The 23,774-nt window shown below is 41.3% G+C and overlaps 2 protein-coding genes across 7 annotated transcripts in view; one reads left to right on the top strand and one right to left on the bottom strand.

Annotated features, from left to right (window-relative positions):
* The window catches only part of ERMP1 (endoplasmic reticulum metallopeptidase 1), a 48,260-nt gene extending 31,614 nt beyond the window's left edge, over nt 1–16,646 (top strand). For 3 of the 4 annotated variants that reach the window (XM_042452571.1, XM_042452569.1, XM_042452570.1), the window contains exons 12-15: nt 2,847–3,049; nt 5,966–6,081; nt 7,448–7,614; nt 11,919–16,646. In XM_042452571.1, coding sequence (XP_042308505.1) covers nt 2,847–3,049; nt 5,966–6,081; nt 7,448–7,614; nt 11,919–12,083 — 651 coding nt within the window. In that variant the 3' untranslated portion in view covers nt 12,084–16,646. The remainder of the gene's footprint in view (nt 1–2,846; nt 3,050–5,965; nt 6,082–7,447; nt 7,615–11,918) is intronic. The other variant, XR_006102229.1, reaches the window with a different exon arrangement.
* Nucleotides 16,647–21,466: 4,820 nt separating this feature from the next.
* The window catches only part of RIC1 (RIC1 homolog, RAB6A GEF complex partner 1), a 70,881-nt gene continuing 68,573 nt past the window's right edge, over nt 21,467–23,774 (bottom strand). For all 3 annotated transcript variants that reach the window (XM_042449297.1, XM_042449298.1, XM_042449296.1), the window contains one exon: nt 21,467–23,395. In XM_042449297.1, the coding sequence (XP_042305231.1) occupies nt 23,107–23,395 (289 nt within the window). In that variant the 3' untranslated portion in view covers nt 21,467–23,106. The remainder of the gene's footprint in view (nt 23,396–23,774) is intronic.

Here is a 23,774-nt window from a genome sequence, read left to right on the forward strand (position 1 = left end):
CCATGGAAACCCACTGGGTGACCTTGGGCAAATCTGAGGCCGGTTACAGACCGGCACTTAAGTGCGTATTCGTCACACACTAGGGTTACGAAAGGGTGGTGCTTCTGCACCGCCCTAACCCTAATGCGTGACGAACACGCACTAAACGGCGGTGGCCCTTCCGCACGGCCGCCGCCATGAGTACGTCATGGCCGCGCCGCCTTTAGACAGGGCGGCGCGTCCATGACGTAGTAGCTCCGCGCCAGGGCGCTTAGTGCGCCCTGGACACGAAGCAGGAAGGAGCTCCGTTTCGGAGCTCCTTCCGGGTTTAGTCCGCTGGGCGCAGCCTTCAGACGGCTGCGCCCAGCGGACTAAACGAGAAAGGGGCCAAGTGGCCCCTTTCTCTGCTCCCCGCTGCGGGGTGTCCTTGGGGCTTGAAGCCCCAGGGACACCCCTTTTTCAAGCTGCGGGGAAGTGGCTTTTTGCCGCTTCCCCGCAGCCCAAAAAGTGGTGGATCGGGGCCTCAGCGGCTGCCGTTCTGGCCGCTGAGGCCCCGCTCCGGCGGGGAAAGGGGCGGGGCCAGACTGCCCCAAATGGGCAGTCTGTAACCTGCCATAGTCTCTCAACCTCAGCAAGGCAACAAATATTGCAAAAAGACCCTTCTTGATATGTTAATAGCCCAGAAATATTATTAGGAGTTTGCCCACCCTAAATTAGTTATGATGTGTTCAGTGGGTGGGTTTTGTGGTGAGCAAAGCTGTGTACCTACTGCAGGGGAACAAGAATAGAATCAAAATGTAAACTAAGATAACTGTGGCGCTGTATGCATGGGCCAAAAAGCCTGTGTTCATCTGTCCTGGTGTCATCCTGTACAAACGATGTAGGCCATTAGGCCTGGGCTAAGATCATCCAGTCCAGATGCTGCTTTGGCAGTCCAGACAGACTCTGGTCCAAAGGGCCCTAGATGTAGGCCCAAAAGATTGACTGTTTGTGGCAGGGTTCTCCTGGAAACTCCACTGTGACAGCCGATAGAGAACATGGGCCCATGGGCCCCTTACCTGCTGTTGCCATCACGTTGGCTCTAAAGGCCCTTGACGTACATGCAGCCGGTGACGTTGGAAGAGGGTACCTGGTAATGTGGGTGTAGCCAAGTGCCCTATTTCCACCCTTATGCTATAAGTGGTGGCGGCCTTTGGAGTAGATGCTATGGCAGCAGCAGGTAAGGATTTTGCAGTGGTAGCAGTTCCACAATGCGGTGGCAGGTGGGCGTCTGTACATCTGCTCCTTGCTGCACCAGCCCAGGGACTGACCTGGGTCAGACCCATAGGCAGGATATCACGGGGTTGGCCCATAGTAGCCTACTTGTCTGTTTAGGCACTCAGTTCTGCACAAACAAACAAGAAAAACCTGTTAGCAGCAAACTGGCAATGTGCTTTACAGCAGAATTTGTGCAACTTTCTCTCCCCCCCCCCCCCCCACCCCCAGCTTGTTTGGGCACAGCAAGTGAAGATCTTAGATTGGAACATCATGAGAAGCTCACTCTTTCCTAATTTATTTACTTAGTCCTGAAAAGGAAGGGACAATGTAGGAATGAACCAACCACGCATATCAGCAAGCTTCTCTTTCGCATTTTGGTTGATTAAACTATAACCTCATTTTTTTTTCTTGGTTTCCTAACAACTTGGGGCAAAAGTGCCTGACCTCATTCTGTGCTTGGTATTCTAGCTGGTGACCTGATGGACACATTGGGGAAGGGTACCATATATGTTTAGAAGTAATGAATTAACATAATGAATTAAATGTGATGTAATGAGTTATTCTTTTGGGTGACAGGTTTAATAAGGGTGTAGTGAAGTTACATTTTAGACACAGTGTAAGAAATAGGCTTTACCTGTTTTGCTGCAATGAGTAATATATTCTAGTTCAGGGATGGTGAACCTTTTAGGGGCTGAGTGCCCAAATTAAAAAGTCTTCCAGCACCCAGTGTTACCCGGTACCGGGGGTGGGACTTCTTCTCCCCCCTCCACCCCCTGGCCTTCAGCTGCCTCTTCAGAGATAGCTGAAGACCTGGGAGGCAAGCGGGGAAGAAGAGGAAGAGGTGCATGCCTGTTCCTTCTTCTCCCACTGCACTGTTCCTGACTTTCAGCTGCCAGAGAGGAGGGTCGGGAAGGAGGAGGAAGAGGTGCACACCTCTTCCACCTCCTCCCCCTGTGCTGTCCCTGGCCTTCAGCTGCTTCTGGAGAGGCAACTGGAGGCTGGGGAGGGTTGGGAAGAAGAGGCGCGGGCCTCTTCCTCCCCCTCCCCCCCAATACTGTCCCCGGCCTTTGGCTTTCTCTGGAGAAGCAACTTGATGCCAGGGAGGATTGGGAAGGAGGAGGTAGAGGTATGTACTGGGGGAAATGGCTTCACATGCCATCTCTGGCACTTGTTCTATACGTTCGCCATCACAGTTCTAGTTATTTTTTGAAATCATTTTAAAGGCAATTTTTAGATATTTTGAAAGATTTTCTCCCCAGGTTTTATTCCAGATTTTATTCCATTCTTTCATATAATCCATGTATTTGAAAGGGGAAGAAACAGAGCATACATTTTGCTAGAGGTCGATGGGAGAAAACAGATGCAGCATAGTAGTGGCAGAATGTAACTGAACACATTGTTAGAGTCAATATTTTGAACATAGCCTTCCTTTTTCTGGTAGTTTCCAGGTGTGTAGGATTACAAGACCCAACACAATTAGGCAGCAACAATTAGGCTACAACTTCTTTTGCATAGCTGGTCTCAAAGGTGCTACAATATCCCTTTGCATACTGATATTCCAAACTAACATGGCTGTGTCTCTGAAGAGTAATTATTTGTCACTTTTCCAGCATATGAGCAGAAGGTTTCATAGACTTGATGGCCTCTTGGAAAGAAGTGATTCTGGAATATGGATTAATGGGCTTGATTACGATGGAATATCTCACGTTACTCCTCATATACCTGAACTCAATGACTCCATTAGAACAAAATGTGAGGAAGAATCACCTCTTTGTGGCTTACCCTGGATCCTTCCTGTGGACTATTTATTCAGGTTAGTAGTAAGGTCTCCTCAGTGAAAGGCATCTGGGACTAGCAATGGATGGAAGACTTCCTAAAAACCAATTAATGCCTTCAAAGTTAAGCAGTTAATTGTGGTGTGCAGCTATGGTGAACCTAGGAGCCAAATTTTTACCTACCACTAGCTTCACTAAGGCCAGAAGTACCTAGATAAATATACACCACAATTATAAAAAGCAAAACTGTAGATGGCCAGAAGCACCATTTCCAATTTAGTTTTTGTTTGATTGAGGGAAGGGTGGACCTACTTTACTGCTCCTTAACATCAACATAAAGAGAAACAGTGGGCCCTTGTTAACCGCTGAAGTTCAGTTCCAGGACCCTCCATGGATAACAAAATTTGTGGATGCTCAAGTCCCATTAAAGACTTTGGCGTAGCAAAATGGTCCCTTATATAAAATGGAAAATCAAGATTTGCTATTTGGAATGTATACTTTTTTTGGAATATTTTTGAACCGGAGATGCTTGTATCTGAGGATAAAAAAACCGTGGATAAGGAGGGCAGACTGTACAGTCTTTCGGATAGCCTGGACCTAAACCATGTAGGGCTTTACAGATCAGAAACAGTGCTTTGAATTGTGCCTGGAAATGAACTGGTAGCTAGTGAAGTTATTTTAAGAAGGAATTACATTTATTTTGGAGAAGGAACCCAGTGTACAAGTACATGTGATTCCACAGCAGTTAGACACAATTGTTTGTTGTCTGTTATTTGACACCAGTTAACTAAAGCATTTAATACCAGTTTATAGATAACATCTTTTATTATCATACAGTGTCCTTATTTAGAAGTTAAATTCAGTATTATATTTTCAGCATAGCTCACTTTGCAAGCAGTATCTTTAGTCTAATGTGGTGTCAGTCCAGCTGCCATTAGGATTTGATTCCCATCAGTATCTTAAGGGCCACCTATTTCCCAGCTCTGCCAATGAGTCCTTGGAGGGCTGCACCTGCTCTCGCAATAAATAAAATAAAATAAAAATGCCCTCAGACACCTCTAGGAGCATGGAGAAGTTTTTATAATGTTTTGGATTTTTTTAAAAAAAGGCCTGTCCTGGCCCTGTATTGGTTCAGGGACGACACAAAATGTGGAAACGCCCCCCTATATCCCCCAGTGGAGATTTTGGAGAATTTTGAGGTAAAAATTGTTGGGTTTTTTCCCCAAACATTGATTATGACCCCTTGGGTGGCTATGGGGCCTTTAAATATGGTGGGAATGCCCTCCACACCCTGTACAGTGCATTTGGAGTAATGCTGGAGCAATTAGCCCCTGGGGGACACGAACTTGGAAGCCACATATGGCATGTGGCCCCACTTTGTGACCACCCCTGCCCTACAGATATACTGGACCCCAAGCCATATAGGCCTTTATAGTTGTAAATAGTAGTTTGAATTATGCTCAGAAACAGACTGGTAGCCAATGGATGTTCCCTGTAAACAGCCAGTGTGGTCTAGTGTTTTGAACACTGAACTATGAATCTGGAGATCCAAGATTCAAGTCTCTGCTTGGCTATGGAAACCCACTGGGTGACCTTGGATCAGTCAAACACTCTCAGCCACAGAAAACCCTATGATAGCTTTGCCTTAGGGTCCCATAAGTAGGAAATGACTTAAAGGCATGCAAAAACCAGCCCCAGTCAACAATCCCACTGCCAGCAGTTGGGACCGGCTGAAGTTCCTGAACACTCTTGAAGACAAACCTACTGTAGAGGTTGTTACATTAATCAAGATTGGATGTAATAAGGCCTGTGTAGCCAGATCAGATTTATCTAGGAATGGTCGCAGTTGACACACAAGCTTTAATTGTACAGGTGTCAAACCCACGTTTCCTCACTGAGGCCTCAGTTTAGGAATATACCTGAGCTGTGAACCTCTATCTTCAAGGGGAATGTAACCCTGGCCCAGCACAGGCTGGATCTTAATTCCCTAATATGATTTTTGACCAATCAGGAGAACCACTATTTTATCTGGATTAAGTTTAATTGATTCTGCTGTTGCTGATTAACACTGGTTTATAACTGAATAGGCTTGCTTAGAATTAGGAAGAAAAGAATGTGTGTCCTCTGCATACAGATGGGATGAGTCTCCCATGCTTTGAGCAGTCTCTCCCAGCAATTTCATGTGTTTAGGGGACAAAACCAAACCCTGCACGATCTCCTAGGCCAATGATCAAGCAGGAATCCCCCAGCACTGCCTCAAAACTCACACCTCCACAAAGTTCATACCTTCTGGGCTCACCCCTAAAACCATGCCACCAAGATCCATCCCAGAGAGGGACACCAGAAGAATACCATTACTGATGGTATCAAAAGCCATCAAATCAAATTAAAATCAAGAGGGATACTTGTTGACTTTCCCATGCGGGTCATCCCCTCATTCTGACCAAAACTGTCATCATTCCCTAACCAGATCTGAAACCAGATTGGATTGGGTGTAGATTGAAGCTGATAGCATGTTGATATCCTGTGCAGGCGTAATGTCACAAGCTTTCCTCAGGCATGTTGGAAACCTGCCTTGCTATAAAAAGGCATTGGCCACTTGTTTTGCCCACTTGGCCAGTCCCTACTTAGCTTTTCCAGTAAACTAGGAAAAGAGAGGAGCCAGAACATGTGAAAAATTTCACCTCTCTGAGGCTATTGCGCATCTTTGAGGGACATACAGAATTAATCTGAAGCAATGGTTCCAGTATAATGTCATTAATTTAAATTTTATGTTCATATTTGTAATTGTGTTTTTATTGGAAACTTTTAAAATGGTATTGGAAGCTATCTTGCATTCTGATCCTGAGAAAAAGGTGAGATCAAAATCAAATCAATAAAAAATTTGAGGCACTTTAAAGGGTTATTTTGAAGAATCACACTTATTTCTAAAAAGCACAACCCTTTTCTTATAGAAAGAATTGGTATCTTCCTGCTCCAGCAACCACTCCCAAAAAACCTGTCCACTTTCAGCTTCTCTCCAAAGAGCAAATGCCCTGGGATTCTACAAAGTTAACCTTTGAAGTGTCAGGTAAGTTATAATGACCCTCACTCCTCCTTTAAACAGCCTAAGTTTAAAGTTTTTCTGCCCTAAGTGCAGTACGTCGATTTCTATTTACTGTTAATTAAAGCATTTCTATCGTGTCCCATTTGCCTGGCAAAGAAAGTAGCATGGCATTCCCTGTCCTCAGTCTAAATTTAAGACCTGATACACAAAGATGAAGAGAAAGTGAGGAAGGAAATAAGAAGACAGATTAGAGTGCCATTCGTTTAATGACTAGCTAGATTGAAGTGGTTCAGGCGGCCTATTATTATTATTATTATTATTATTATTATTAAACTTTATTTCTAGAGCGCTGTAATTATACACAGCACTGTACAAAGTCGGTAAAATTAAGGAGTATATAAAAGCCTGCCCAAGGCGTACACTCTAAGATAATAACAATTAAATAGAGGAATAGATAAAATTACCATGTAGAAAGAAAAGACAAATTAAAAACATCAAATATAAAAGCAGATCACATCACATCAAACATTATCAGACAGCCAGATGACAATCACAAATTTCCTGAGAACGCTTCCCTAAACAATATGGTTTTCAGCTTAGCCTTAAAGCTGGTTAGGGAAGTGATGAGCCGTGCATGCAGAGGAAGAAGGTTCCAGGAATGGGGGGCAGCAAGAGAGAAGGGGCGGATCCGGGATGGGGCAGAGAAAATCCTGGGTTGAGAGAGGAGTCTTTGGCTACCAGAGCGGAGAGTGCAAGTAGGGATGTAGGGAGAGAGAAGATCAGTTAAATAAAGAGGGGCCAGCCCATGCAGGGCTTTAAAGGTGAGTAGCAAAAGTTTGTACCTGATGTGGAAAGGAAAAGGGAGCCAGTGAAGGGAGGACAACAGAGGGGAGACATGATCATAATGGCGAACAAGTGAAATAATGCATGCAGCTGAATGCTGAACAGAAATTAATGGGTGGAGGTGAGAGAGAGGCCTACTGGTATGACTGCTGCTGAGTAGTGGTTGAGAGAAGGTGAAAACCAGTTTGCTCTACAGATGCCCTTTCTAAGTGCCCTTGGCATGTATAAACCAGTTTGTTGGTAGTGTGAGCATATGCTTAGTTTCATTGTTATGGTTGTAATCCTGTACTCACCCAGGATTTTGAAGTTTTTTAGTTCTCTTTTTGAATAAGCATGTATAGGATTGTATGGTTTACCTCCTTTTTAGAAGGTTACTCATAGCAGGTGCACTGAAACAAGCTATTGGAACACCAGAAAGTTAGCACCAGGCTGAAAAGAAATGTATGGCATCTCAATACATCCAGAAGGGCTTCTTCTTTCTTTTCTTTTCTTTCTTTTTTAAAAATCACCATTTCATGAAGAAATCTGTGTCTGCCTGATAATTTAGGTCCAAGTCACATGTCGCTGTACCTTCGACCGCACCAAGGATCAACTCTTTCCCGGTGGTCTCTTGGAGATGGAACTCCTGTGGCTAATGCTGTTGGTGGGGATTACTTTGTGTTTTATTCTCATGGGCTCCAGGCCTTACCATGGCAATTCTGGATAGAGTTCAAGGTGAGGTTATATAAACATTAAACCGTCATTTTTGGAACTCCATCTCTGATTGCCTTTAACCTGTTTGTAGAGCTTGGCTTTTAGCTCCTAGGATTCTTCAGTCAGCATATCAGTTTTTACAAATGCTGGAGTTTTTTGGAAGTTGTGGTCCCCCAAAAACTTCTTCCAAACTCTGTTTTGTTTTTTGAAAACATTGAACTGATAAATGTTTGTCTTTTGAAGGCAGCACAGGGCTGCTTTTTATGTTGTATGTTCCCAAGCTCATGAAAACTTTCTTGGTTTGTAAGTTATACTGTGCTGCTTCTTAAATCTTCATAACATGAACAGAGAATATACCGGTACCGCTTTCTTCTGGAGAGATATGTACCTGCAGACAAACTGAGTATATTGTGTGCAGTTAGACCAGAAGATGGAAGCTACACTCAGAGAATTAACATTGCCGTCCTGTACTGACGATCCAGTGGATTCATGAGGACTTACTTATGAGTAGATATGAATGCCTTAAAGGCAGCAGATCGTGTCTGATATTGGAAGCATTAATACTTCAAACCCAGAGGCATGCAACAAAGGATCTAAAGGGGGAAACAAAACACCACTTCCTTTCCTCCTTTTCCCTCTCTAAACCTCTCCCAAGGGTCACAGTCTTGGCATGCAAAATTGGGAGACAAGCCTCTGATTTCTTTCTCTACCCTGTCTCTTCCCAATCAGCTTTCCCAAGACTCATGACTTGCAAAAAAAGGGGACACAAACCTCTGATTTTGCTCCCATTCTCTCTTTTCCCTCCCTTCCCCACTAGCTTTTCTAAGGCTCATGGTCCTGGCATTGGAGCAGTATTACCGCATTGACCTGTGTATAAATCAGTCCAGGATTTTGGAGTCCATTTTTGGGTTTAATATTTTTGACTTACAGACGAATACTGTATATATGGTAGTTTGTTTATTTGATCAGTTTCTAGGCTGCCTTTCAAGAGCATCAGTTTCCCAAGGTGATTTACAGTACAAAAGCAATGCAATACAACAAACATATTAATAGAATCATATTAAATATAAACAGTTTCACATAAAACTAGCACCAGAATCCTCATGCCTCAAGTTCCAATAACATCTGGAATGTCATAGGTTTTTCATCATGGATAAAGTAAAACATGGTAGAAGGGGGCGGATTTGCAGTGGAGGTAGCAACTGCCAGGCACTGTGCTGATCCCTTGAATACAGGGAGATTAGGAACATTAATATCAAGATTAGACCTTACTGTAAATATTGAAATTAATGCTTTTTCTTTGCTTGTAAAACACACACACACAGCTCTTTTACTAACATCTATGCAATCTGTCTAACTTGAGTTGTTTTCTAAAACATGTCAGTATTTGTCTGTCAGGAGCTTGCTGCTGTATTCATATACTGTACTTCAAAGCAAGAAAATGGCTTGCTTCTACATGCTCCCATTACATATAATGACTTGCTCTCTGTACAGTTCTTTCCTTTATCCTGGCTTCCCATTTCAGCTAGCAGCAAGATGCAAAATTGAACATCTGCTATGCATCAGTTTCTGTGCTTAGAAACAGCAGCCAGTTCTGAAATATGTATGAGATTCCACATCAGTTCTTCATAATTAACTATTAAAGCCCTCTTTAAAATGGCTCTAATCAGCCTCAGCAGTCCAGACATTCTTGCTGACTGCCTTTCAACGTAACTCTCTCCTGTACCCTGTTTTACCTATGTGTCCTGTAAAGCAGAGGTGGGGATCATTTGTTTCCTCCCTTCAAAATGGATCAAAAATGAGAAGCAGCTCCTGCCCCTTGTTCCACCACTTTCCGCACCAGGTATAAAATTCTGCCTAAATCACTGCTGCCACCATATGGGAAGACCTCCACCAATCTCGCTGTTGTCACCAAAAGTGAGGGCTTTCTCTTATCCCTACCTCGGCCACCAGGACCTCCTACTATCCAGATGCTGTGGCCACCTTTAGTTGGCCTCAGAAGTCCTGTGCAGGACTTTATTTATTTATTTATTTAGCACTGTAGATTTGCACAGCGCTGTACATAAAAACAATAAATATAAATACATTGTGCAATGTCTGTCCCCACTGGACACCAGCTCTCTTTTTCATCAGACATTGTGTCAGAATCCTTAAAAGTGTATGATACATAAAAACAATACTGCGGTATATTAGCAGAAGTTGAATATAACAGAACAGAATAATAATTTAATACACTAAAAATAAATATTTAACTTTCACTGACACCCTTTATAAAAACTACCAACTTAGTTTAAGACTCTTGCATGCTGCCTATTTGATTCCTAAGAACTAACTACTTAATCCTCACTCATTTACTCCAAACCAACCTCAGCTCTCAACTGACATTCACCAACCATTATTCACCAGCCTTACCTCAAAAATCTCTTCAAATATTTCAACAATCATCTCTCACTCAACATTCGATTCACTCACACCCTTCTACCAGCTTATTACTATAATAGCTAATGCATAAAACAACATTTTCCATAAAGGTCCATGACATCACACTCTTGCTGCAGGAGCAGCCGTTCTCCTTAAGAGCAAAAGGTGCCCCCTGTCTTGTTCTGTCATAAAATCCAATCAGGAAGTCAGTCTAGATCTGCATGGAGGCAATAGGATAGCCATTTGGGGGTCCAAGGGCTAGAAAAACTGTTGCTGAAGCCTTGGAGTTTGCTGTAAAAAATTGCCTAGTAAAAAGCCAGAGTCTGAAGCAGCATACTCTTTCAAGAGAATTTTTTTTTTAGCTGTTTGATTACCAGTGGGATGAAGGAATAGTCTCCTTCATCCAGTAATGAAGAAATCTAGCTTTCCCTCCCCTTTGCTCATACATACACATCTCTGTGTTTGGGTTTATACTCCTATCATATCCTTTTGCCTTATTTTTTCAAAGCACTTGCAGCCTTTGTTAGATAAACTGTAAGACAAGCAATAGGCAACCGGAGATGCTTCAAATGCTTTGTGTTACAACTGTTTTTGGATTAGATCTCTTTGGCTGAGGCTGATGGGAGTTGTAGTCCAAGACATCCAGAGGGCATGAGGCTGTCCGCCTCTGATATAAAATAAAAAGTATCAGTGGAAAGATGTTAATATCTTGATTTAGAAATAAAACCAGTAATAGTCTGTCTTCTGCCTGTGCTGGGATGGAATGAATTCATTGTGCTGACAATACCTTAATGCCAGTCTCTCTTCAGAGAACCTAGGTTAGAAGCATAAAAAAATTCTCAATTTTTATACATGTCTCCTCCCTTTATTCTCCTTATACAGTCTCCCACACATTTAGATATCAGCACACTTTGGACACATATTGTCAGTCTAATGCCACTTCTATCTCAGTCCATGAAATAATTTGAAACTCCTAATTTCTGTTACTGCATTACAATGGCATCACAACATCACAACTCTGTTTTTTGGTTGTTGAGGCTAGCCCAAATCCACCTACAAACCTATATTTTAAGCATTGCAGCCTGCTCCCTCAAACATTACTATTTCACATTCTTGGAGAACAGCCACATCAAGGTGGATGTGTCCAGCTATTTTCCATTAGTTGGCCTTGTTGCAAGGGCTTCACGTACAAGAACATCCTGAGGATTCTGAAACATGGTGTCCAGCTAAAAGAAATCCCATCTGACAATACTGGAATGGTCATGTTGGGGCAGGGGGCTACATTGGTTACAAGGTGGGCATGGGGGAATGACCTTGGGAGATGTGCCTACAGAAACTTATCACATTACCGCACTACCCTTTTAAAGTGCTGCTATTCCTCTTTGACTGCTCTGGCTGCCTCCTGTTGCATTTTGGGGTTTGTAGTTCAGTGAGACCTAAGAGCTCTGGCTAAGAATTCTAAATGCCCCTCCTTAAACAACAAATCACAGACTGCAACGGGAGGCAGCCAGAGCAGTTATAGTGGAATAGCAGCACTATAAGAGTTTAGTGTAGTAATCTAGTCAGTTACATGGCAGATACCTGTATATTTCTCCCTATCTCAGCAATTGTTCAAGCTTTTTTCTCAGATGCAGGTTGGGTTTCCAGTTTAACTCAGAGTGTGTGCTTGCTACTGATTTTTGCTTGTCTCCTTGGTTCTCTGTTGGGTTTTGTATTATTTGCAAGCTTTGAGCCTGCTGAAATGCATGTTTTTGTTCTCTGTGCAAACATATAGGCAGTGCTTGCTGTGTCCAGGTCTGCTGAGTGTAATATTATAGTGCTGTGTGGCTGATAATGGTTAGAATGGATTGTATCTAGAAATAATGAAGATTGGGTTAATCAGTTTGCTCTTTTCTGTTTTTCAGGCCTCTGATGAGCCTACAAAAGGGATGGTCACCCTTGCTATTGTTACCCATTATTTCTTTGGGGAGGATCAGAAGTCACCTCAATTACATGCCTTAATAGAGAGATTTCCCAACTGGACCTTTCCCTCAGGCTGGGTCTCTACGTATGACCAATTCATCTTTTAATCCAGCAGTAACACAAAAGTCAGTTGCTGTCCATACATTGTTTGATGTGATTTTTGTTCACATGATGTTTGGGCAAGTTGGATAAGATAGTATTATTGACAATACTACGAATATACTTTAGCCACAAGTGTATTTCTATGGCAGCTGGAATCCATTTGAAAACAACAACAACCCTTCTACGTCCTGCTTGGGCAGGAAAGAGGGGTCTGGATCTTTTATGCAAAATATTTCCTTTTTCTCCCACTTGAATGGCCAGGTTCACCTTTCGTGTGCTTATCGTGAAAACTGCTTTTTGGAAAGTGGTATTAGAATAGCCCTCCTGGGCATTTTGCAATAAGAGAGGCTTTGTGTAGAAACTCCAAGCACAATGTATAGTAGTACTTCACAGGCTTTAAATAACACACCTGCTGCCATCCGTTAGCATTGTAATTTCATCTGTTCTAATCAACTAAAAACTGTGGCTCAGAGACTTTTAACACTGTATATCATGAAAAATAAGGAAGAAATAATGGTGATTGCAACTCGGCAGTACTGACGCCCATTTTGCTTACAATCAAAAGCCCTTTAAATTGTACAGCCAGAGAATTTGGTGAGTGGTTTCCAAAATTTCCGTGTGCTTTCTAGAGTTTTTTTCCTTAAACTGTATGTATACTCCCACTTGATCCTTGTACTAATGCTCTACTGGATTGTCTTTTGAGTAGAGGTTGGATCAGAGGTGCCATCATCTGTTCTCTTCTCTATGGGAACCAGTCAAAACAAAGGCTAGCCACACAGAAACGTCCAATGCGAGCACATAGCACTGTTCTGTATACTTCTAAGCACTGAGCCACCACTTTGGCCTTCTGTATGCATATGTGTGTGTTTTGTGATTATGATATGGGTAATCTGTTGATGAGTAGTTGTCTAATTACTGATGATTAACCATTGTATTTGTGTGCAAAGGGATCTTGTAGCACCATTGAGACTAACTGAAACAAAGCTGATAGCATAAGATGCATCTGAGGAAATAGACTCAAGTCTACAAAAGCTCATGCTGCGAACTCCTTTCTCAGTCTCAAAAAGTGCTGCAGGATCCTTTTGCACATTGATTTTCCAGACTAACACAGCTATGTTTTTGAGCTCTGTGTATTATTTATTTGATTTCCTTTGAGTTTTTCATATTGACTTAAAAGCTGTGAGCTTTTGTTGGTTTGGGGAAACTCCAGGCATTAGTACTTTAGACCCTTGGCTGAATATCTAGAAAGTGCTTTTATCAAAGATGTTCAGCTGATGCTCGACAGAGACAGAGAGAGAGAGACTTTGAGAGTTAAGTATGAGTATCTGGTAAGAAAATTGCTATTGCTTCCTCTTTTCTTTCAGATTTCAAAACTGTAATCTTATGGTCTCTGCGAAAGCACCATAGAGGTTAGAGCAGAGCACTATCTCTTCATTTCTAAGAGAGAGGGCCATACAGACAAACCTGCCTGTTACTGGTCAGCAAACATTTGCAGTCCCTCCTACTCCATTCTTGGTGCTCCAGACAGGCAGAAGGGTATTGTGGGGGAGAATCACATCATGTAAAGCCTTGGAACTGCAGGATATGAAACACTTATTTCTCCAAACTAACAGCAAGGAGCTGTATGCCAAGAGATCTTGTATCACCTTTGAGACTGAGCAAAAGACATTGTAGCATAAGATTTCATAGACCTGGTCTACTTCCTCAGATGGTGAAAGCTTATGCTACAATGTCTTTTGCTCAGTTAGTGTCAAAGGTAATACAAGATCCCATCATATACCAATATTCCAGGCTAATACAGCTAAGTCTGAATTCTGCCATCAACGAACTGGTAGACTTAATTTCCCTTCCTTTTGAAACGGTGACAACCAATAGAGAAGAAAGCAAGCCAGACAGCAGAACCAAATGCAAAAGAAAAAGTAAAGTGCAAGTGAAAAGGCACTCTCTTCCTTGCGTTCAAGATTCCCTCTAGTGCCATGCTTTGTTTTGCTAAAGTAAATTCCAAAGATTTCAGTTCGTGGGGAAAATTATTTCCAAAGGCAAATACGTTGACAACCTTCCTTTTCATCCATTTATCTAGAGCAGAAAGGTGTCTGCAAGCAAGTCTCATTAATCAGGAGCTGTTAGGAAAGGAGACAGCAAACCACACAATGGCTGGAATCCTCTTGCTATGACGTATGCTGGCATAACTGGGGGCCAAGGAAGGGTTATTTTTCGTAAGAAAGCATGCAGCATCTTCTTGCATGTTGTTTTTTCTGCTGATTCTCTGCCTGCTGCAATCCAAACAGCCACTAACTAGGCAGAGGCATGAGCCAGGAGGCCCTTGTTAGTTATAGAGTTGCCTTGTTGGATGCTGCTATCCTCCTGGACCATTACACAAGTGTAGTGGTGGAGCTCAACAATTTGCCAGTGTTAAGTAGGATCTTCACCAGTGTGTTTAAAATATCTGATGTCTGCACATGATGACAAACTGGGATAGGCATGTCAAACTGTCAAAGAATGCTTTTTGGGATCTTTGGGGAAAACATTTTCGTTAACCCAGAGAAAGTACCTCAGACGGCAGGCAGGCCAGCCATTTGCCTTTTAACGTTCTTTTTCTACCTGGTTTCCACTTATAAGGTGGGAGAACTTTTTATGTCATTTGTGTAATGTCGGCTGGGTTGTCCTGCTACTATGAAAGATGTAAAAACAGCACTTGCCAAAATATTTGTATGCAAGTTCTTCCATATGTTGCACGTAGATTATAATAAAGTAACTACTATGTATATTTTGGCAGAGCACTAAAAGAAGAGCAATGCTAGGAAACTGCAATACAGTGTGAGCTTATGCTGAACTCACTGAGAGGATTCATACTGTGTAGGAGCTTTTGCAGGGGAAAAGGTATATTTATAAGCTTAGGTTTAGACGGCATTTCTCTGGAAGCAAGTTCCAGTCACAGTGCTTCCAAGTAAAGGCAATTAGAATAGGTTCCTAGTCCAAACCATAGGGCTTTAGCTTGACTATTAAATGAGCTATATTTTCCCATTTAGGTAAGTTCTTAAGGCAACAAGTTACTTGTCATTTAAAAAGAAATGCTAATAATTCCAAATTGCATTAGAATGGTCTTATTTTGCTTCACTGTCTTGGAAAAGTATAACTGCAACTCACAAGTAGGTTTGCAGAAATGCACATGCAGGCATTACATTAAATGCCCTCATCTTTCTGTGTTTTGTGCCATCAGAATGATGCATTTTACTGCCTCAACTCCACATCACTGGCAGCCAGTAGCAAACAAATGCAACCTGTCATGACAACAGGACACATGTACAGTTTTACTTGGCATTATGGAGTAGCGACAAATACAGAGCTATTTAGTGCAATATGTTATTTTAGCCTTAACTAATGGCATTGCTTTATGTACTAAACTCATTCAAACAAAGCTGACCAAATGTAGCCTCTAGTAACATATGCATGAAATCCTTGTTTCCAAAGCTGATCTTGCATGCAATATTTTCCCTTCAACTTGGAAATGTTCCCGGGGGGAAATGAATAGTGTAGATAGTTTGCATCTCTTAATGTATTGGTCTAGCAATGTGTGTTTAAAATCTCAGTGCACTGTATAGTACAGCTTGTGTTCTCCAGCAAACCCAGCTCAGAGAATTTCTATGTCTGTACAGCAGAAATGCACAAAGCCTTTTCCAAACTGATTTACGTCGTGCCTCTAAACTTAGTAAGATTTTTTAAATGACTCTGCATGATGTATATACAAAAATTTAGAAAATACTTAATTTCTCAGAGCATGCTTGGAATATCAGGGCAAATAACAACTGTTGTGTTTTCAGAAGAAAAAACTTTGCCTAACTCAGGATGCATCTTTTATGAAGTAGCTGAATGCCATGTAGGATGCCTTTTTGGTGAATTCTTGCCTTTAAAAACAAATAATTGTTCAGCACATGAATTCTTTTACTGACAATTTTAACCTGCCTTCTTAGTTTAAACATTATACTGAAAGCCCTTATACAGAGCTAATCAGCTTAAAAATTCTCATCAACAAAACAAGTCTGTGTAGGGAAAAACCCCTACGATTATTGCATTTATTACAAAGCTATTTGATTTAATTTAACTTAACTGTGGGCTGGGTCTTTTGTAAGTAAAAGATAATTGATCGGAACTTCTTCTGTAACACTGCAGACTACATCTAGAGGATCTATAAAAGAAAGATAGATACTGTGACTGGGAGACAGCCCTCTTTCAGCTATGCTATTTGTTCATATGCAAGACATTTTTGCACACAAATTCCAGGTGTGAGTTCTCAGCTGTTTAAAATGAGCAATATAATTAGTAATGCAATCCTATATGTCTACTCAGAAATAAATCTCACTGAGTTCAGTAAGGCTTCTTTCTAGGTAAGTGGCTAAAGGACTGCATCATAAGACCTACAGACTTACTAACATCTTCTGTTTTGAAAACTAGGTCATACTTTAACAGAAGTATGTTAGTACAATTATAGAAGACACTCACAAGAGGCCAAAAGGAAAATGGAATGTATGGAAAAGATAACCAATGCTAAATAAATTTTTATGAATAAATTCTGTGTTGTTTTCATTATTCATTATTTAGACCCACTTTACTATGACCAGAATCAAGGGTGCTGTTCACAACTGAATTTATTTTCTGCCTTGGAACATTCATACTACTATCAGAGTCAAATAGGGTTGTCACTAGAGCTGTATTTAGGTATGATTATGGAAATAGCTCACAACCAGTGGCTTCATTAAAGCTACAATTACACGCCTTCATGCTAGAATATATAAAGTACAGTCAGGCCTCCATAGTCATGGCTTCAACTATCCACGGCTTGAAAATATTTTTAAACTGTATAAATTTCTTGATTTTGCCATTTTATATAAGGGACAATATTTTACTTTGCCACTGAATATAATGGACTTCAGCATCCATGGGTTTTGGTATCCACAGGGGGCCCTGGAACCAAACCCCAGTTGATACCAAGGGACCACTGTCTGTGATGTTTTGTTAAAATTGGGAGGTGAAGGGGGTAAATGGGGATGGTGGGGGTGGTTAATACAGGTTTTGGAGAAAGGATAGAATCTAAGGCATGATGGTAGTGAACTAAAGGGTTATGTCAAAGGCAGCAGAGAGATCAAGAATGGATTATTTTTGGGCAGCAAGAATATATCTAGGTTGATAAGATGATAGAAAGTGAGTTGCAATTATGAGTTAGAAATGCAGTAAGCAACCATGTAGTACGGACAAATACCAAGGAATATGTTGGGATGAAGATGTATGTACAGGGATTTGAATGTTACCCATTATCAAAGGAAGCAGACAGGACATGAGCAGACGTATGGATGGTTAGGCTTGGGAACAGACCTCTGTAACTTAGGATATGTATGTAGAGCGATCTTGTAGCACCTTTGAGACTGAAAGAAGGAAGTTGGCAGCATGAGCTTTCCTAGACTTCACTTTACTTGCTCGGGGATCAGCACAGTAATATTGCTTTGGCAAAAAGAAAATGATTCTGAAAAATCAAGAATTTTTCTGGCAGCAAAAGGATTGGCCAAAGGATTCCAGTGAGCCTTAGTAAGGAAGAATGAAACTGCAAGCATATTCTCCCTTGTCATGACTGCCTGGCTAGAATTAATATCACAGCTTAAGGCAAGTCCTCTACTCCTTCCTGTTTGGATGTGGATGCAATGAGTACACCTCTAACCTGTTTCTCCAACAATGTCCAAAATGTGCATTTTTTTTCTTGAGTGGAAAATGGTAAATATACTTACCTCAAATTCTTCAATATACTTTCCAGTCCCTAAATCAGGGGGCTAGAGCTATTGTAATTATTTAGCCTCCACTTCACTGAGCCCCCACCCCACTTCACTATAGAGATCCTGAGAAGTTACAAATGCCTAAGCACTATAGTTAAGATGCTCCGCACTGACTCCTATTCCACGCAGTGCTCACTTATTGAGCAGCAGCTGTTGCAATTGGCTGGAGTCTGTTTCACTGTTGCTTGGGAAGCAGCCCCTCTTCCTCCTGTGAATGTGATTCCCTTGTGCCAGAGATAGCTTACATGAGTGAGGTGGGACTGTCAGCCAATCACTTCCCGATTAACAGGGGAGCAAACTGCCATTGATGGTAGTGGCTGCTGCCTGAAAAATGGGCATCGGAGGACTTTTACAGCCCCTATGTATCCCCCGAAACTAAGGATCGTGATAGCACATAACTCTAGGTTACACATTTGGAACTGGCCAACAGGATCCAGACATCCATTTCTAACTATCTGGCCCATTTTGTCCACCTGACAAATTGGAACAGATCAAAAAAGTATTTCTCACAGTGTAAGCTCTCAGATGACACTGATACATAAGATGGTAAACAGGGATGGTAGGTTGCAGATCTTGCTGTCCAGAGGTCTTCATAGTGGTATCACTCAATATAGGACATCAAGGTGTGAGTTCTCCATGTACCGATAGTCAGAGACCAAAGCTGAATAATATTGCCATATAAAGGAGGAGCTCTCCTGCCATGTGGAGGAAGATAGTTTAAGAGTGCCCGATCCATGGAGACACTTGGTATGAAGCAGTATGGACAGGGACATACTGTTCTGTAGAAGGATCTGCTTGCATGCCCAAAATGTAGTCAGGACAGGAGTTGGCACAGCTATCCTGGAAGTGGGTGCTGTCGATGCCAAAGGACATGAGGTGACTAGTAAGGCTGACCACATAGCCAGATGTTTGGAGGACTTAGAATGCTTCTTGTCTTTCAGTGCAGAAGCATCTACTATCTCTCAAATTTGGAATGGCCCGCAAAGGAGGCTGGTCTCTTTCAGCTAGACTTAGAAGGAAGTTTTCTTTTAGATTTCCCCCTGTGTACTGTCAGTTCCAAAGGAGTAGTATTAGGCTGTGGAGCAACCAATGTTGAGAGAGGCTCCACCGATGAATCTTGGCACACCAATACCAAGATGACATCTGATACCAAAGGTCAATACCGGGGTTAACATTGACTTTTTCAACTTGGAGACTGGGGTTGATGCAGACAAAAGTGGTTCATTAGATGACGCTCAGTCTGCTACCTACAGAGACTCTCCTAACAATGAATTTTGAGTCACTGGCCCCAGATCTTACGGTTTTGCAAAGTAAAACCTCTGTAAATGGCACAATGCTTCACAATGTCCTCTCCTCCCCCACAACAATATACCCAATGAGCACTGGAAAGAGAAACTTTCAGCCAGAAGTACAGTGCACCTTAGAGAAGTAAACACCATAGAAATGTAGAAATAGCAAGGGAGATGGAGTAAGATTCTGAAGTAAAGTGAAAGATTTTTTTTAAAAAAGTCACATGTGGATAAAAGAGTATAAAGAATAAGAAGAAAGAAATGTGAAAAAAGAAAGAGCAAGGGAAATTATTCAGCAAGAGAACGCCTAAACTGAAGCTGTTTTACTAACAGTCTTTGAAACTGAGGGGACACAAGCTTGGTGTGTTAAGATGTGTGGTAGGTGGGAAGAGGCTAGTTATTCCCACTATTGAACTCTAGAACATTCTGAATGGAGTGTCTGCACAGGGGCAAACCCTATTTGTGTTAGACATAGAGACCATGACAAAAACCTGTTTCCAAGGAGGTGGAAGGAGATAAATGTGGCCTCTGATTTCCTGAATGTATTGGTAAGCATGATATATAGTTTTAGGACTATCTAGACATCCAGTTTGCACAACTGGAGAGTTTTCGATGGCAGCAAAAAGAAAGGAGTAATATGGGCTGTTAGGGAAGTTTGGGCAAGAAACTTTGGTCAAGCTGTAGTGAAAGTGTCAACCTCATAAACCTAAAGTGAGATGGGCTTATGGACAGGGCAGCCACTTCTGAGTCCTGTCTGGCTGAAGTGAATGCAGGGTCTTGACAGAATCCTGAGCAGTACAATTCTGAGTGGTTCAAAGGAGAACTTGGACAAGGCTTTGAGTACTGTGTGGCAATCCTAAGAGGAAAATCACTGGAAGAGTAGCCTTGGTCTGCTGAGAAGTCTCCTAACATCTCTCTCTTTAGATATATATCTATATGTGTACATATGTTTGTTGTTGTTGTGTGACTTCAAGTCATTTCTGACTTATGCGACCCTAAACCCCTATCTTGGGGATTTCTTGGCAAGATTCGTTCCGAGGTGGTTTGCCATTGCCTTCCCCTGAGGCTGACTGAGAGCATGTGACTTCTCAAAGTCACCTACTGAGTTTCATAGCCAAGCTGAGAATTGAACCCTGGTCTCCAGAGTCACAGTCCATGTTGACTCAACATTTAAAATGCCATGCTGGCTCTCGCAGGTTTGGAGAATAGCTTTTAAATGCCCAGTAATACTCCCTGGTGGAGTGTGTGTGTCTGCATATGGCCATCTGTCGGGGATGCTTTGTGAGTTCCTACATGGCAGGGGGTTGGACTGGATGGCCGTAGTGGTCTTTTCCAGCTCTATGATTCTATGATGTGGATGGCATGAAAAAGATGCTTGTTAGATGAAATGAAGATGCAGCTGTTTGACTTAAGACCCATCTCTAGACCTCATTGTAGGAATTCCAGAATGTCTTTAATTATGCCGTTTATGAGGAGATGGATTTTCTGCAAGACCACCTGAGAGAGGGTGGACCTCTGCCTAAAGAATGGAAGGGTGTTCATGACCATGTGGGAGTATCCTTCTTTCAAGTATGCTCTCCATTTAGCCACCATGCGAGTAAGTGGAGCCATTCCTGAACTAGATGGAATACATGATCTGGACCTTGACCTCCTGGATTTGAGGAAGTGTCAGGAGTATCAAAGGTGCCTAGACAGAAAGTATGAAGAAGTGGGAGAACCATGGTCTCCTCAGCCAATGTGGTGGCAAAAGTACCACAGATGCCCGTTCTCTCCTGATCTTCCTCAGATTTTTGCATATAAAAAGGATCAGAGAAACATGTACAGCAGACTCCATAGCCAGGGAATCTATAGAGCACCCTGGGCTTCAGCCTTGTGAGAGTGGAAGCTAGGGAAATATCTGATGAACTTGTGATTTGCATCTGAGGACAAAAATTAGAAGGTTGCTGAAATGTGACTGCAGTTGGCTGTAAAAGTTGTGGATCTAGACTCCACTCCCCTGAGTAGAGTGTAGCAGCAGAGGAAGTCCACCTCTTTGTTAAGAGTACCTTGGATGTGTTAGGCTGAAATTGAATGTTTTGTCTCTGTTCAAGACAGGAAAAGGTATAGGCGTTTTGTATCTAACCCTTGGTTGGAGTTAATCATTCATGGATGCCTCCTCTGCCAGTTGACATTTTTTAAACATTTAAGAAGTCTTCCTGAACACAAAAAATTGATATGTATCCAACTTGTGTTAGAGAAAGAAGTATGTCAAACTAACATGAAGCTTGGAGGGCTAGGTAATTTCCACCCTTTGTCATTTTATTTTAAAGTTATTGCACATGTACCAGTACTAATGGTCTTACCAATGGTAAGGGCTAAGCAACAGCAATAAAACATATTTAGTTACACGTATCCATTAAAAGACATTTAACCTTGTCTTCTAGAGAAATATACAAATTTATGACCAATATAATTTTTTTTGCCCCTTTTGAATGTTCAGAATACATTACCAGTTCAAAATTCATACAGGGAATTGCATTAACAAACTGAGTAACTCTACCAGAGCTATGCCAGATAATGATGTTTATACTCCCATATGATAAATGATTTTGGTCCATGTCACTGTTCATTATACCCACATTTATAAAAATAAGTGTTAGTTTTTGTATAAAAAACTAGAAGTGTTGCATTTCCCCCCTCAATTGGACAGTACAAACTAACCAATATTTAAATTTTAATACTGTTACAGGTATTTAACATTATACATATTGGGAACAGCAGAGGGGGAAAAGGTACCTCGAGGCAATCATAACATTGCTGTATTAAAGTTAAAATAAATGTAATTAGTTACAGGTGTATGCATTATAAAATATTTGCAAGGTGGCCGTTTACATATATACACTGTACATTGTCATTATGAACCCTTAATAGTAGTAGTAGTAGTAGTACTAATATATAAGGTGGATCTATTTACATAAAAACTAGTTTTCAGAAAAGAATTTACAAGTGAAATAAATAAGAACCTTCAGTAATTTAAATTCTTTAGAATGCATCGAAATAGAACAATGACAACGGATATCACTCATAAAGAGTCAATCAAAGTCTGTCGCTTCTGGTTGGAAATGCAACTTTGCTTTTAGTTTTTCTGAGTTAATGATCCAGACATGCAAGATAGAGAGGGACACCCTCCACTGTTGTACGAGCACCAAAAGCATAAAACAGTAACATTAAGAATATACAAGAGTATTCACAAAACGTACAATGTATTTTACAGTTCGTTCATACAAAAGCTTAGTGATATCAAACAGCATAATCTACAGAACAAACACAGCCTAGCTCCATCAGGCCATGATTTCCCTAGGCAAACTAGGCAGAATGTACCAGGTTTTCAGCCTAACTAGCTTCATTGTTGAATTTTTAAAACTTGGGTTTCAAAAACAAGGCAATATGAAAACCAGACACACTCCAAATATTGCCTTATTCTTCTGGGGCAAATAATTAATTCAAAATTTCCCCTTCAACATTAGGTTACATTTTGCATCCCAAAAGAACCTAACAATGATATTGTGCACTGATATAGGATAGATGTCCTTCTGCATGATTAAGTACCAAAAAGAAGAAATCTGAGGTATAGAAGAGAGAATCTCAACCAGATCTATAAAATAAAATATATTTGTATGCAAACTATAATATTGTTGCTTTCTGCATAACCATTTTATAAAGGAAAGAGCCAAGACTGCTTATTGGGAAGCATTCACAGATTTAAGGAGGTTCTTTAGTCAGTGTGTATTTTTTTAAAAAATTAGCATAAAAAACAAATTGAGTTTAAATGTTGTTGAAGGCATTGATTACTTTTCTCCAAAAGCAATGCTCTTAAATGCCATTATCACAAAGCTGTGCTTTTCTATTAATAACACCAGCCAATGTCTTCAATGTTGTTAGGACACAGTACAGTCATAACCACTTTCCTGGAGCGGATCTTCATCCTCCTGTAGTCCAAGTATGTCCTCATCATGTCGCGCTGTGATACTACTGCCAGTGTCACTTTGAGGACTGGCACTGTGACCAGCTGAACTCTTGTTGTCTTCTCCTCTTGGACTGGCTTGTTCTGTCACTCTTGCAAGGTTCACAGGCTGAAAGGCTTCTGGTTGCACTTGTTCCTCTGCTATCTCACTCAGTTTTTGAAGTTGTGGCTTGATGACGGTTAAAAATGGCTTATACCCAGGACTACAAAACACAAATAAGGAGAAAGACTATTTCAGTTACCTTAAAATTCCAGTTCAGTCTCTGACTCTTCCCTTATCATTTCAACTGACAACTTAATGTACTACGCATTAAGCCATCTTACAAGTTATGCTCAAAATACTGAGGATTGTGGAAAGCCATCAGGCAATCAACATCTTTCATACAGCTCAGATGCTACTAAATTTTCTTGTATTATTGTGAATGTTGGCAGTGTACTTCCACATCATCCTTAACATACAGTTCAGAACGCCAATGGGACATGCATAACACTGGATATTCTAGATATAAATACAACACCCTGATTTCATATCATTGCTCACTTTTTTAAAAAAAAAATGTTCTCAACTATCTACAGCAACTG

This window comes from Sceloporus undulatus, chromosome 2, assembly GCF_019175285.1.
Source record: "Sceloporus undulatus isolate JIND9_A2432 ecotype Alabama chromosome 2, SceUnd_v1.1, whole genome shotgun sequence".
NCBI classification, from domain to species: Eukaryota; Metazoa; Chordata; class Lepidosauria; order Squamata; family Phrynosomatidae; genus Sceloporus; species Sceloporus undulatus.